The 14,795-nt window shown below is 36.5% G+C and overlaps 1 protein-coding gene across 1 annotated transcript in view; it reads left to right on the top strand.

Moving 5' to 3' along the window:
- LOC136043586 (acylphosphatase-1-like) overlaps positions 1 to 13,829 on the top strand; it is a 64,441-nt gene extending 50,612 nt beyond the window's left edge. Inside the window, exon 4 of the mRNA XM_065728500.1 lies at positions 9,203 to 13,829. Coding sequence (XP_065584572.1) covers positions 9,203 to 9,302 — 100 coding nt within the window. The 3' untranslated portion in view covers positions 9,303 to 13,829. The remainder of the gene's footprint in view (positions 1 to 9,202) is intronic.
- The last annotated feature ends 966 nt before the right edge of the window (positions 13,830 to 14,795 follow it).

Raw genomic sequence — 14,795 nt, 5'->3', positions numbered from 1 at the left:
TGGCAGTTATTGGCTTGCAGTCCGAAATCAGTGATATCGACGAAATCGTATAATATCAGGCTGAAAGATACATAAGCAGTAATGAAGCTGTTTCGCGAATTCTTTCATTTCCGATACATGAACGTAGTCCAGCTGTTGTTCACTTAGCGGTACATTTACAGAATTGTCAACGTGTTCATTTTTCGAAATCCAAAGTGCAACAAAGAGCCCTGAATCCACCGGATACAACGTTAACTGCTTTCTTTTCGCTACGCAAAAATGATTCTTTTGCAAAAAAACTGCTGTAGACTGAAGTGCCTTCGTATTACACATGGAATACTAAAAATAAAGTATTTGAACGTTGAAAACAAGGTAAGTCAGTCGACGGCCAACCTACCATATTCAAAGATACCACGATAGGTAGACTCTACACCGTTCACCCCAATAAACATGAATGCTTCTTTCTACGCCTGCCTTCGGTGAATGTACCCGGTCCGACGTCCTTTGAGTATTTGAGAACTGTAAACGGTACTATACATGACACTTACCGTAGTGCATGCCAAGCTCTGAATTTATTGGAGAATGACCAACACTGGGATAACTGCATCAATGACGCGTGCGAAACGTCAACTCCAAGTCAAATTTGTGCATTGTTTGGAATCATACTAACAACTTGCTCTCCTATAGCTCCTACAGAGTTATGGGAAAAATATAAATCGAAAATTTCCGAAGATATACTCCATCGAAAACGGTTAGAGACGTCAGATATGACTTTTGATTTTATATCAGAAATTTATAACTACACTTTAGTTATTATAGAAGATTTGTGCGTAAATATGGCAAACAAACGTCTTCAGGATTTGGGAATACCTTTACCTAATCGTACTGCTTCTGGTTCGACATGTGTAGAATTGGATTCTGCACAAAGTTACAGCACGAGTGATCTATTGTCGTATGTACAAAATAACATTTCCAAGTTAACGTCGGAACAAAAAGACATTTATGATACGATAATGCGTTGTGTCGATAACAACGTTGGAGAAATTTTCTTTTTGGATGCGCCTGGAGGTACTGGTAAAACGTTTGTGATAAAACTGATTCTGGCATCAATTCGATCAAAATATCATATAGCGTTGGCAATTGCTTCGTCCGGAATAGCCGCAACGTTCAAAAAAAATCGCTCAAGGCTCTGGATTAATGTTTGAAAGATTTGCGAGGGAATTTGAAACCCTTTGGCAGCACATTAATATTGCTTGCGGGAGATTTCAGGCAAACATTACTTATAATACCTAGATCAACCCCTGCAGACGAAATAAATGCTTGCCTGAAAAATTCTAATTTATAGGCACACGTAAAGACATTAAAATTAACTAAAAAAAATATGCGTGTCCGATTGCAAAACGATGACTGGTCAAACATTTTCAGATCAATTGCTGGCAATTGGAAACGGAAAGCTCCCAGTAGACTCAATTTCAGGACGTATACAACTACCTGCTGAATTCTGTAATTTAGTGACGTCCAAAAATAAATTGATTGAAAAAGTATTTCCGAATATTCTAAACAATTATAAAAATAATAAATGGCTAAGTGAAAGAGCGATTCTTGCACCCAAAAATATAGACGTCCACGAAATCAACAATATTGTTTTGACCAAGATTCGAGACCAGGCAGTCCTTTACAAGTCAGTCGACACAGTTTTGGAACCAAATGAGGCGGTTAATTATCCATCTGAATTTTTAAATTCCCTGGATATTCCAGGGTTTCCACCACACGTGCTACAACTAAAAATAGGCGTACCAATAATATTGTTACGTAACATAAACCCTCCAAAGCTTCACAATGGCACGCGACTTGACGTAAAAAAACAACGGAAAACATAATAGAGGCAACAATCTTGACAGGACCTTTTGAGGGTGAGGCTGTTCTTATTCCTTGCATTCCCATGATTCCAACGGATCGGCCTTTTCAATTTAAAAGATTGCAATTCCCAATTCGATTAGCATTTGCAATCACCATCAACAAAGCTCTAGGTCAATCTTTGGAAAAATGTGGTATAGATCTTAATACTGATTGTTTTTCTCATGGACAATTGTACGTTGCATGTTCGAGGGTAGGTAAACCTGACAATCTATTTATATGCAGCGACAATTGGACAGCGAAGAATGTTGTATATTCGCAAGTTTTACGCAGTTACTTTGTATTGTATCTATGAATCTATCTATCTATATAAAAATGAGTTGTGTGTATGCATGTTTGTTTGTTTGTAAAAAGAGCGTTTGCATATGACGTCATTATAAGTACATAAGGCTTTGTATATGCACAGACAATGGGAAAGCCAAGAATGTTGTATATTCGCAAGTTTTACGTAGTTAAAAACACATGTATATATCTATCTATATTCATAGGTGGTACACAGGGACACAAATACAATGGCGCGTAATTAATATGGCGCGTAACGACTTACGCGCGCTGGACGGCTTGGGGGGGCGCGAAGCGCCCCCACCTACTAGGTGTTGGGGTGGCGCGAAGCGCTACCCCTACAGCTAGTACATATTTATAATTACGAACAAGAACAATTTATTGACATAATTTTATACTTCAAAACCTTAAAAGAGGATACTCAACGCAATTTCCACCAAGGCTTCTGGAACTTAATTAATAGCTCTTTTTCGATTGAAGAAGTAGCATCAGTAATGAAAACGTATTCTTCATTTTTTGAACAAGAAAATATACAATCCAAAATGAAAATAAGACTTACACCAACAGCAAAACATTGGTCCGAAACTCACGCTTCAGTTAAAGTTTATGAAGTTTCATATGTTCAAAAGCTTTGGAATACGGAAGTCACAAGCGAAGTTAAGAAAATAATCATAGACCTATTGCGTCCAATAGATAAAAATCTCAATATCAATATCCGGAATGATCCTCTTGCGACATGTGGTATTGAACCTACGAACCTTCACTTAGAAAGGTGAGGCCTTGTCCAGTACGCCATCGCAAGGTAACTATGATATTTATGTTATATCTGCTATGTTATTAACAGGGACAAGTAGCAAGCTTGTCACCCAACGTTGCTCCCTTGCGGGATTGAACCGGGATATCTTCAATTAAGAACCACAGATATTTCCACTATGATAACTCTAGCCCATGGCGACTGAAATATTTAAATGAATCGGTCATTAGCATACATCATCATACTAAAGCCTTATGACTACTGTTGCAGTGATAGCCACAACATAGTAAATAATTAGAGAATGATATTATGTTTAATTGAGGAAAAGCAATAGGTATCTAGTATGTGTATCATATTCACTGCATCTACTAAAGAATGAATTCTAGCCAACAGTAACCAAAAATTCAAAGCAAGTTTAAAAAAAATAAAAAAGATCAAGTTGGGGAAAGTCGCTATTGAGGCTGATTGAAAAATGGAAGCCATCTCTCGATTAATCTAAAGTTTAAATATTTTCTACTATCAGAAATAATATCAAAAAAGAAATCACTTGGTTAAGTTATAATTTTAAACATGATAGTGCATTGTTAATGGACAACTACTACCGTAAAGAGGCTTTATGAGTCTTCTCTGGGGGAATGTCAAATTGAAATCACTCTGTAATAGGGATGATACTTATCTATAAATCTCAGATAAAGTTCTTTAAATTCTGGTATAATGGAAAGTTTTTTTAATGGGGAGGGTAATAGAAATAGAGCGGTATATCGGAAATAGGCGTTTGATCGACTTCAAACATTCAGGCATCTTTCTTTGGTTCAAAACCTTCAAATATATATTTTTAAACGAAGAGAATAATCCCTACCATCATTTTACCATCAGTCCCTTAAAAAAATGTCATTAGTGATAAACGATTGTGACGTCATTCATCGCATTGTATACGAAGATATTTTTTTGTCAAAAAGTTTATTTTATATGTTGTATTTTGGAAATTATATGAGGCAATATATGAAGCAATTTCTTTTATTATGAGTCAGTTAACAGCTTTCTATGATGTGCTCTGCAAGCTGTGGGAGAAAAATCACAAGGACATTGACGATAAAGACTAATGATCCCATTGAAGAAAGTGATTTCTCTTGTTTTTCAAGCCAAGGGATATTCCTTGTATTTATAGCCAAAATTCGCTAAATTATGTATAAATTGTACGAAGGGGCTCTATTTTGCGTATCAACTTCTACTACTACTAACAACCCACCGCAACACCAATCCACCTGAGGGCAATAAAGTAGTATGGATGGTTAATCAGATAAATTACGTCCAAAAAAGGATTATGAATTGTGATACCTCTATGGAACAGGTTATAGAAGTGTTCACACTATGCTTAGTGAACACGGAGGAAGGGATGCAGCTTTTCCCATAGTTTTGTTTTATAAAGAAAATCACGAATTATTTAGTTATAACAATAAATTGTTATAGACTGATATGTCTACATAACATTTCATAGCAAAAAAAAAAAAATATTCGCTCCGTTACCTTCCACTACATTGAACGACACGCTTTATCTCCCCTAATTTCTGGGAATTGACATTTTTGTTTCATAATGGGCTATAATCCCTGTTTCATTTCCTTTCTCGTTTATCATTACATAAAATTAAACTAGCGTAAGAAGGTCAACTTCGCATATTTGAAAGGAAATTCATATTGTTGTATGTTTAGTGAATATGAAGGGAGGGGAGGTAGTTTTTCTAACACGTTTGTTTTATCAAAAGACAATTAAAATTGTTTAGTTATTATGATGAATTATCATACACTAAAGTCTACATAGTCTGTTGTCGGAACTATGCACTTTACATCCCCCCTAAATACTGTGAATTGATATTTTTTACCTTTTTTTTGGTATTAGTGTATCTATAGTACGGCCGGCCGGTGCTCTATCTCTTCGAATCCTGGTGCCAGCACTTTTTTTAGACTTATTTTACAGAATTTCTTCAAGACGAAGGCGATTGTTACATAATACTGAATGTTTTTTCTTCGAGAATTCTATGGTTGCAACGTCATAGAATTACTTATGTAAATAAATAAAAACCCACAGGGCCATGTAGGAAAAACCCTCAGGGCCTGCAATTCAACCAGGTCACCGATTGTCACCTTAGAGATAGGAGCGGTAACAAAATTAAATATTTAAAGAGAAAAAAAAATTTCTGATTTGGAAACATTTTATTTTAAAAAATTGAACAGTAACAATCTCATTTTTTCACATGAACATATTTTTCTTCAAGAAATCATTTAAGAAATTCTACAAGACGTTTCAAGACATTTCAAGGTATTTTAAGACAGTTATGTTGAAGAAGTTTTTTTTCAAGACGGTCTTCAAGATGTTTTGCGACAAAGTCCAATGTATAAAAAAGTCTAATTTTTACCTCTGAAAATTCAAACAACCTTATTAATAATATTGAATTAAAATCAAATAATTGTGGGCATCAAGCCATGGCTAATTGTAGAAAAACCAAGACAGATAGTCCAAGTGAGTGAGAGGCAGATCTGGCATAAGCCCATATTAAAATTGTACTCGAACCCCAAATGGGTTCTCACCGGCGACATCAACCCTTACTTATTATCTAATTCAGAACGATCTAAAATCTCTCTCGATTCACTGCCCGGAGGATTCCATCTTGCTGATAAAGATCTTCTTTTTACTTATATTTACAATCGAGGTGGTCTTACTCCCAACCCTGATCATGTAATTGTGTCAGATTCAACTCTACTTTCATCAATAGTTCATGTGGACGACTCTAAAATCGACGACGATCATTTACCAATCACGTGCCAACTATCTTGCTCCATGGTGAGATCTGTGCAACGTAACTCTCCCAAGTGGTTCTCAAAGTTAAATCGGGAAAACACCAATGTTCCACTTTATGTATTGACATTGTCCCAGTCATTATCATCTATTAAAGTGCCTTTTCATTTATTGCAAACATCTGTATATGCTACTTCAACTTGGATGGATATCAACTCGTATTATGAATAAATAGTGTTCTGTCTCGAGTCTGCTGCTAAAAAAAAGCTATCCCCTCTGAGCGCATGCGAACGGGTACTCGCAATCCCTTTTGGAAAGTTGATCCTAAAGTAAAGATGGCTAAACAAAAAGCTAGGGTATGTGGATAGCCTGTGATCGTCCTCCTTCTGGTTCAGTACATCAAATAAAACAGAAAACCAAACGAGAGTACAAATATTAGGGAAAGTTGCCATTAAAGCTAATTAAGGAATGAAAGCTATGTTTTGATTAACCCAAAGTTTAAATGTTTTTTACTATCAGATATAATATAAAAAATAAAGCCTTTTGTCAAATTGTAATTTCAAACATGATAACGCAGTTTTAATTCACAGATACTGCAGTATACAGACTATATGAGAATATTCTCTTGAGGAGGATAGCCTCCTCAATGGCACTTGGTAGATACCAAGTGCCATAAAAAGTGCTACTTTATATCTGCTGTTTCGAAGGTATCCCCCCCCCCCGAAAAAAATTACTGCGTACGTGCCTGGCTGTGCCTTCCTCAATCCCTTGCTTTTACGATAAAGTTTGACTTTTTAACATAATCCTATAAGAACGACTCCTGAAACACAAGGGCCGCTGAATTTGAATACGAAATATTTAATGGAATCTAAAACTTTAGTGTAAAGAGCAAGGGATTTGGGAGGGAATAGCCCCCTTGTATCAGGAATAATTTCTGTTCGTTTTATATTTTAGTTTTGCTCCTTGCTCTTTGTTGCAATAACTTGGTTGAAATAACCTGATGCTTAAATAAAATTTCAGCCAATAATTTCTTCACGTTTTAAGTTTCAATGTTGCTCCTTACTTTTAGTTGAAATAACTTTTTTTTTCTTTATTTAGTGCATTTAGAAATAAAGCATATACAAACACACTTTCTTCATTTAGTAACTAATTTATGTTATTGATTAATTGATTTTGATTATTATTGATACTATTGGTTAATAATTGATTTGTGTTTTGCACAATGATTAGGAAACGGGAATTCGTCTCTGATAGGAAAAAGTAGTTCCATCTAGCTTCAAGTAGGAAATCATAGAATTAATTATGAAAACGAATAAAGAAATAACTATATTTTCTTAATAGTTAATTTCGTGGGCTCTGAAGAGCTGTGCTTCTATCTAAGTTATTTTGTTTTTATTTAAGCCATCAAGGTAATTTCTAGTTTTTAGGATCCAATGAAAATCTTATAATTTTCTTTTACAATCTCTTTGAATCTGGCTTTGCCGACTTTTCAACCAAGGCTCGAATTAAAACTAGCAATTTATATAACTACTTATTGGTAAGTGAGGGGGGGATGTGAACACATATATCCTTTTCATTATATAGTCCTGATTTGGTCCATTGTTTGTCCAAGACATGGAGAACTCTAGGTGCAAATAAAACTCTAAAATTGATAAAATGTATTTCAAAGTCTTCCGTATTTGACAACTAAAGCGTGTTTCGGCTTGCCAAGATTATCCACTAAATAAGATTAACTACTTTTATAAACTATGAATATACATTTGCTTTGGCCAATAGAGAGTTAATGTGAAATTCTCATCCTTGTAGGGTCCACCAGGTAAGTACATTGAAGTGATTAGTGTTATACATAAAAGTCACATTGCTACGATTAACTTTAGAAGTGAGATTAGTAAATGGTTTGGCTTTGAATCAGGAGTTAAGCAGGGTTATATCATTCTCTCGTTTATATGGATCATTTTGACGACGACGAAGTCACTTAGACTAGGGATAAGTGAAAGTGAAGAGGTCGTGTCGACTAACAAGAAGATCGACCAAGTGAATAGCTTCACATACCTGATTAGTGTTATTAGTGAAGATGGAGGATATAGTGAAGATATAAAATGTAGAATAACCATGGCTCAGGTTTTTTTTTCACAGTTGAAAGAAGTTTGGAAGCATAGGAAGACAAGTCTGTGCACCAAAATAAGAATTTTTGAAGCTACAATGATGATAGTAGTCAAGTATGGTTCTGAAGCATGGGTTTTCGAGAAGACAGAAGAGGATTTGTTACAGAGGAATTGTCTGAGGATAGTTTTAGGTACTGTTTTGACTGACCGTATTTCAGACAACAAACCATACGAAAAATGTTACTCTATCCCTTTTCCTCTTGTTGTAATGAAAGAAAGGTCGAGATGGGCTAGGTCATATTTTACGGACAAAGGATGACATATTGCCAAAGATCTTCTTTTTTGGCAATTCATCTGAAAGCAAGCGAAAAGTCCTTGGTCGTCCTTGAATAGGATAGGAAGAGGTCATAAAAGAGTATTTAAGGGAAATAGGAACTTCTGGGAAGCGGGTGAAGAATGAAACTTTGGATAGGTTGAGATAGAGGAGGAGCTTGCACCGCTGTGGTGGCCTCGGATGGCTTGGTGCTGCAGTAACGAGCTAAAAATAGCATCAAATGTTAGGAGGATATCACCCTGAAACTTTATGGATAAGTAGTAGGATCAATCACACTCTCTTTTACCACAAAGATTAGGAAAAGCAAGGATAAAAGACGTCACTCGGTTTTGATGGGCTAGGCTGATAGTGTATATTAAAGTGTTCACAGGAATGTTTCTTTGTACTTACCCGTATTGTTTCAGCTAACTCATGGCTGCATCAGCATTTGCTGTTAGCTATTTTAGATTACTCTTTAGAAATTTGAGTTACCCTCAATCTAAACATTAACACAGTCTAATCATTTTACGCTCTACTTTGCACACAGGATGGCTGGTCCCCATCTCCACATTGTATTGCTTTGTTGAAGGGTCTTGAAACGGAGATATACACCACTGCTTTGGACATTAAAAAGTTCGCTCATATCTCTTTCTTTTTGTATAACTGATGCGAGTTTGCTTCAAAACAGCCAAGCTGTCCTAATTACAGGCAATAGTGTTTTCTTTCTTTACGTACGACGGAAACGAAGGAAAAAAACAATTAAGAAAAAGATAAAACTGAACGAGGCTGCTTTTCAGTAAATGAAGCGAAAATACAATGCAGATGTTTTGGCAAATACCTCTGCTAATCCGTCCTTAGTGCTGAAAAAAGGAAGAAAAAATATATAAATATATACTATAAAAGGAAAAAATAACCATTTGAAGTAAACTGTACTATATCAAAAAAGGTGAAAAGAACCAATAGAAAGGAAAGACCATTCAAAATTTGATAGAACGTTAATGTATTATATCATGTGTATCCAATGGGTCTTATAACATATTTACATCCTTTTTTTTCAGGAAAGAATGGTTACAGCACAAAGGAAGTCCGCAATCGAAGATTGAGCGTACAGTATTTTCTGACGAAGAACAAATTGAAAGTCGACGTTTTGCCACCTAAAGGTCGTAACTGACAATATTATAATTTTACAGGAGACGGAAATTTTAACCTTCAAAGTTGCAAGCTTGCTTGATATTATTAATATTTTCATAGATTCAATGAAAATAGCAAACTTATACAGCACCATTGTAAAAAAATCTCTATCCCCCTCGCTTTATAGGCTACTTCTATTTACGACCTTTAGGTGGGATAAGAATATGTGCCTATAGTCACTTAAGACCCTCAATCGGATATCTAATTTTAATCAAAATACGATGTAATGTGCACAAATTAGTACTCTGCTTCATCCTCAACAACCTGTTGATCCACGTCTTCAACATCAGGCTCTTCTAGAGCATCTCTCACCACTTTGGAATATGGCAGATTTTTATAGAGGTCATGATGGATTCGAGGAATAACTAATGACTTGCAAAGATCCTGCAAATCCTTGTACTTGGCAGCAGCAAGAGGCAGACGCTTTGGATAAGCTTTCTTGAGCTGCAGTTAAGACTCAGAGGCGTTTCCACTTCCCATTCTAATATCAAACGACTTAAAGTTCGATTCAAAATCATACTTGAAATAAACCAAGCTGGGAGCGTCTTTGCAGACACGAATGTACTTGATCTTGTTCCAAAGAACATACGGTCGGTTGACTTTTTCTTGTTCTTTATCAGATCTTCTCCAAGCTGGTGAAAGTCCGACCAGTACTTATGATCGTCAATAACATTCACAATGTACGGAAAAGGGTTGATCCGTGCTAGAAGGCAGATGGTCCGCCAACCCTCGATGGTAAAAACTGGCACGTTCTTGACAGCCCGTTCAATGCAAGCGTGCATTGTATCTCCCTCTTCCTCCGTATGCCCAGATTCTAGAAAAATATGGTTTATTTCCTGGACATTTGGCAGGGTCATTATCGAAAACACATAAATAGCGACCATGAACTGGTTCCTAAACTGTCCCCCACAACAATCGGTCACAAAATAGAATTTTCTCACGTCACCATTTGTTTTCATTAGGTTGAACAGAACTGTATAAGTTTCATTTGAACCCCTCTTGCCATAGGTCTGGTCCCACAAATTGCAAATACCTTCCCTTGAGTTGAGGTCGTACACAGTTAGATTGTAGATGGCCAGTTTGCGCTTATAGAAAATTAGTCCAGCCTCCGACTTCGGTGTCTCAAGCACTTTCTGCAAGTCAACATTGTAAAGCTTTGCTGACTCAAAGCCTTCTTCACACTGATTTATTTTTTCCTTTACTTCATTTTTCAATTCTCTTGCCCTTTTAGCCCTAAGAAGATGTGCATCATAATTTGCTTTTTCCCCTTCTTTTTCTGCAGGCAGCAAAAAGTTCCACCTAGTGCAAACTGGACACTGATCTTTCTTGGGAACATGAAAAGATCTGTTCGTTGTTTTGAACACTTTAATGTACACTTTTCTTGATGCTGGTCTTCTTCTTTCTTCGATACACTTTTCGAGATACAGTCTGTACAGCTTAGACAAGTTAAGTTGCGCATCCAAATACAGCCTGGTTGAATTTGCTCGACAGTAATGGGAATCGACTGCAGGGAAACTTTCAATGTGCTTTCTGATAAAATCAATTTGTTGGTGAGTTACCCCTTTTTTTTTGAAGTTCTGGGGGCTTGTCTCAGCCCTCTTATCTGAAGAAGCAGTGCCTGCCCCAGAGGTATTCATAACACAGTTTCTGACAAACTTTTCTCCGAGCCCTAGGGCACCAAGAAAAAAGGCTTTGCACACCCTTTTCTTTTCACCTGTGACTGTTAGAAAATAATCGAATGTACTTGTTCGCCTATTTGTCTCTCCCGTCTTTCTCTTAGTTGAGCGTTTCACAACATGCTGCAGTATGAACTGTTTTTGTGTATGAATATTCCCATGTAGTCTTCCAAGCTCCCAATAATCGCTGAAAAATTTCTGAATTTCTTCCTCGCTTATGCTTCTACATAAAAAAAACCTGCATTTGCAGGTAATTTTCTTCCACTGACGTTTTTCCACAGTTTTGTTAGTTTTCTGTGACGAGTATTCTTCCCCTGCAGCCCCCTTCCTCTTCCTTGTAAGGTTAGTTTCTTTTGAAGTGGAAGAGACCACCACGACCTCAATCACTTGTTCTTCAGCGTCAAAAACTAAGGGACAGCTACCATGGCTTGAAGATGCATTTTCTGTTACAAGTACTGCAGGGGGTATACGTATACTTTCCGCGATAGTCTCTGCTTCTGTCTGATTTCCCACTGATCCAGAAGGAGCATCCGGGTCTCTAGCAGATATTTCTATAGCTTCTTCTTGACTAGAATCATTGCTTTCAGGCTCAGGCTCGAGCTCAGGACGCCAATCATCATCACCATCACTGCCACCTGACAAGTCTTCATCTGATATGTCATCGAGATGGTCCAAATGTCTTTGGTTGATAACACTCGGCGAGTCATGGAAAATCCCTGGAATGGCAAATTAAGGTCAATTTGAAAAGAAACGCTGGAAATTTAATACTTCGTTTCCATTCACTTAATATAAATTAAGGGAGAGTCTCAATGTTTCGAAAACTGGGCTGGCTTTTGTTCATAATGAAGTGAGTGGGGGACAGGCACTTCTTCCTTTGTTACTTGATGTGAGTACACACATAAGCCAGCCCAGTTTTCTGAATACTGACTCAGACTACTGGCAGGAGCTCTCCCTTACTGTAGGTAGTAGACCTTGTTAAGCAAGAGATAAGGTTCCAGTTTAGCAAGGGTAAAATCGAAGGTATTTTTGCTCACAGCCTATAGAGATTTTGCCAGGCTACCTAACACGCATTCGAAAACATTTGTAGGTACTCCTGATCTTGCATTTGCACATATTTTCTGGATAAAATGCAAAATAATTGGACAAAACAGAGGTTACCAGTCAGGCATTATCTGGTGTTACCCAACCTTTTCTTGTAGAAAACTGAGTTTGCATAGTTAGGTTATTCAAGATAAAATAAATACTATAGCACCTCTTACCTCGGATTTCTTTCTGCTAGCCCAGAATTTATTGAAAAAACTCCTTTTCAAGCATAACTGTGGACAGTAAAGGAAAGGTCGCAACTTACTAATAGACGTAACTGACACGATCCGACAAAAACTGATCCACCTAAAGGTCGTAACTACCACTTCCGACCTTTAGGTGGGACAAGGTTTTCACATACGTCTTTTCAACGTTCTTAGTTGGGACCTTTCACTTTCATATTTACGTACTCTGGGCACAGAATATGAAAAAGAAAAAAAAACAGATAGGAAGCTGCTGCCATCTCGTTTTTGAAAAAAATGTCAGTTACGACCTTTAGGTGGCACAAAGTCGAAGTCTAACCCACAGGGATTTTAAGATAAAAAAAATAGTTTTTTTTTCTAATCATCAACAATTACAAATTTTTCGTTTATTTGTAAAAGTGTCGGTATAATTACATTACAATATGCTCAGATCTAGTGATAATGATGAGTATAGCTATAGATCTAAAGACTCAAGTAAGCGCTACTCAGACAAACGTAGTTTCTCCGACAGCTTTCTAGACTCGAGGAGGGTGAAAAGAGAAGAGTATGGCAGGAGCGGCTGTCCAGATATTAGGAGTGACTCGCCTACTTCCACAGATGGTTGGTTTTTAGATGTGGATATCTTAGATGATAGTGGAGTATATGAAAGCAACCAATCAGAGAAGGAGAAAGATTCATCGTTGAAAAAATCTAAGAAAGATAGAAAAAGGAAAAACAAAAGAGAATCAAGATCTTCAAGTTCAAGTACTTCTTCAAATGAAACTAGAAAACACAAAAAGAGTAAGAAAAAGAAGAAACACAAAAAGAAAAAAAAGCATTGATAGCTGTGACGCGGATGAATGGGTTGAAGCTCCACTGTCTGTAAAAATTGGTGGACAAACTGCAGAAGTACTTGACGAAGATGAGGGTATTGGTCCAACCCTGCGTCCTACTGTACGACTTGATGCTAAAGAAATGGGAAAGGCTTTACTTCCAGGTGAAGGCGCTGCTATGGCTGCATTTGTAGCGGAAGGAAAGCGAATTCCAAGAAGAGGTGAAATAGGACTTACCTCTGAAGAAATTGACTCCTATGAAAAATATGTACTAGCCTACAGCTAGTACATATTTATAATTACGAACAAGAGCAATTTATTGACATAATTTTATACTTCAAAACCTTAAAAGAGGATACTCAACGCAATTTCCACCAAGGCTTCCGGAACTTAATTAATAGCTCTTTTCCGATAGAAGAAGTAGCTTCAGTAAAGAAAATGTATTCTTCATTTTTTGAACAAGAAAATATACAATCCAAAATGAAAATAAGACTTACACCAACAGCAAAACATTGGTCCGAAACTCACGCTTTAGTTAAAGTTTATGAAGTTTCAGATGTTCAAAAGCTTTGGAATCCGGAAGTCACAAGCGAAGTTAAGAAAATAATCCTAGACCTATTGCGTCCAATAGATACAAATCTCAATATCAATATCCGGAATGTTAGAATTGAGCCTCTTGCGACATGTGGGATTGAACCTACGAACCTTCACTTAGAAAGGTGAGGCCTTGTCCAGTACACCATCGCAAGGTAACTATGATATTTATGTTATATCTGCTATGTTATTAACAGGGACAAGTAGCAAGCTTGTCACCCAACGTTGCTCCCTTGCGGGATTGAACCGGGATACCTTCAATTAAGAACCACAGATATTTCCACTATGTTAACTCTAGCCCATGGCGACTGAAATATTTAAATGAATCGGTCATTAGCATACATCATCATACTAAAGCCTTATGACTACTGTTGCAGTGATAGCCACAACATAGTAAATAATTAGAGAATGATATTATGTTTAATTGAGGAAAAGCAATAGGTATCTAGTATGTGTATCATATTCACTGCATCTACTAAAGAATGAATTCTAGCCAACAGTAACCAAAAATTCAAAGCAAGTTTAAAAAAAATAAAAAAGATCAAGTTGGGGAAAGTCGCTATTGAGGCTGATTGAAAAAAGGAAGCCATCTCTCGATTAATCTAAAGTTTAAATATTTTCTACTATCAGAAATAATATCAAAAAAGAAATCACTTGGTTGAGTTATAATTTTAAACATGATAGTGCATTGTTAATTGACAACTACTACCGTAAAGAGGCTTTATGAGTCTTCTCTGGGGGAATTTCAAATTGAAATCACTCTGTAATAGTGATGATACTTATCTATAAATCTCAGATAAAGTTCTTTAAATTCCGGTATAATGGAAAGTTTTTTTAATGGGGTGGGTAATAGAAATAGAGCGGTATATCGGAAATAGGCGTTTGATCGACTTCAAACATTCAGGCATCTTTTTTTGGTTCAAAACCTTCAAATATATATTTTTAAACGAAGAGAATAATCCCTACCATCATTTTACCATCAGTCCCTTAAAAAAATGTCATTAGTGATATGTCATTAGTGTCTACATAACATTTCATAGCAAAAAAAAAAAAAAATATCCGCTCCGTTACCTTCCACTACATTGAACGACA

The sequence above is a fragment of the Artemia franciscana genome, unplaced genomic scaffold (assembly GCF_032884065.1).
Source record: "Artemia franciscana unplaced genomic scaffold, ASM3288406v1 Scaffold_740, whole genome shotgun sequence".
Lineage (NCBI taxonomy): Eukaryota > Metazoa > Arthropoda > Branchiopoda > Anostraca > Artemiidae > Artemia > Artemia franciscana.
Note: the sequence above shows the minus strand (reverse complement) of the source record. Positions and strands in the feature narration are given on the sequence as shown.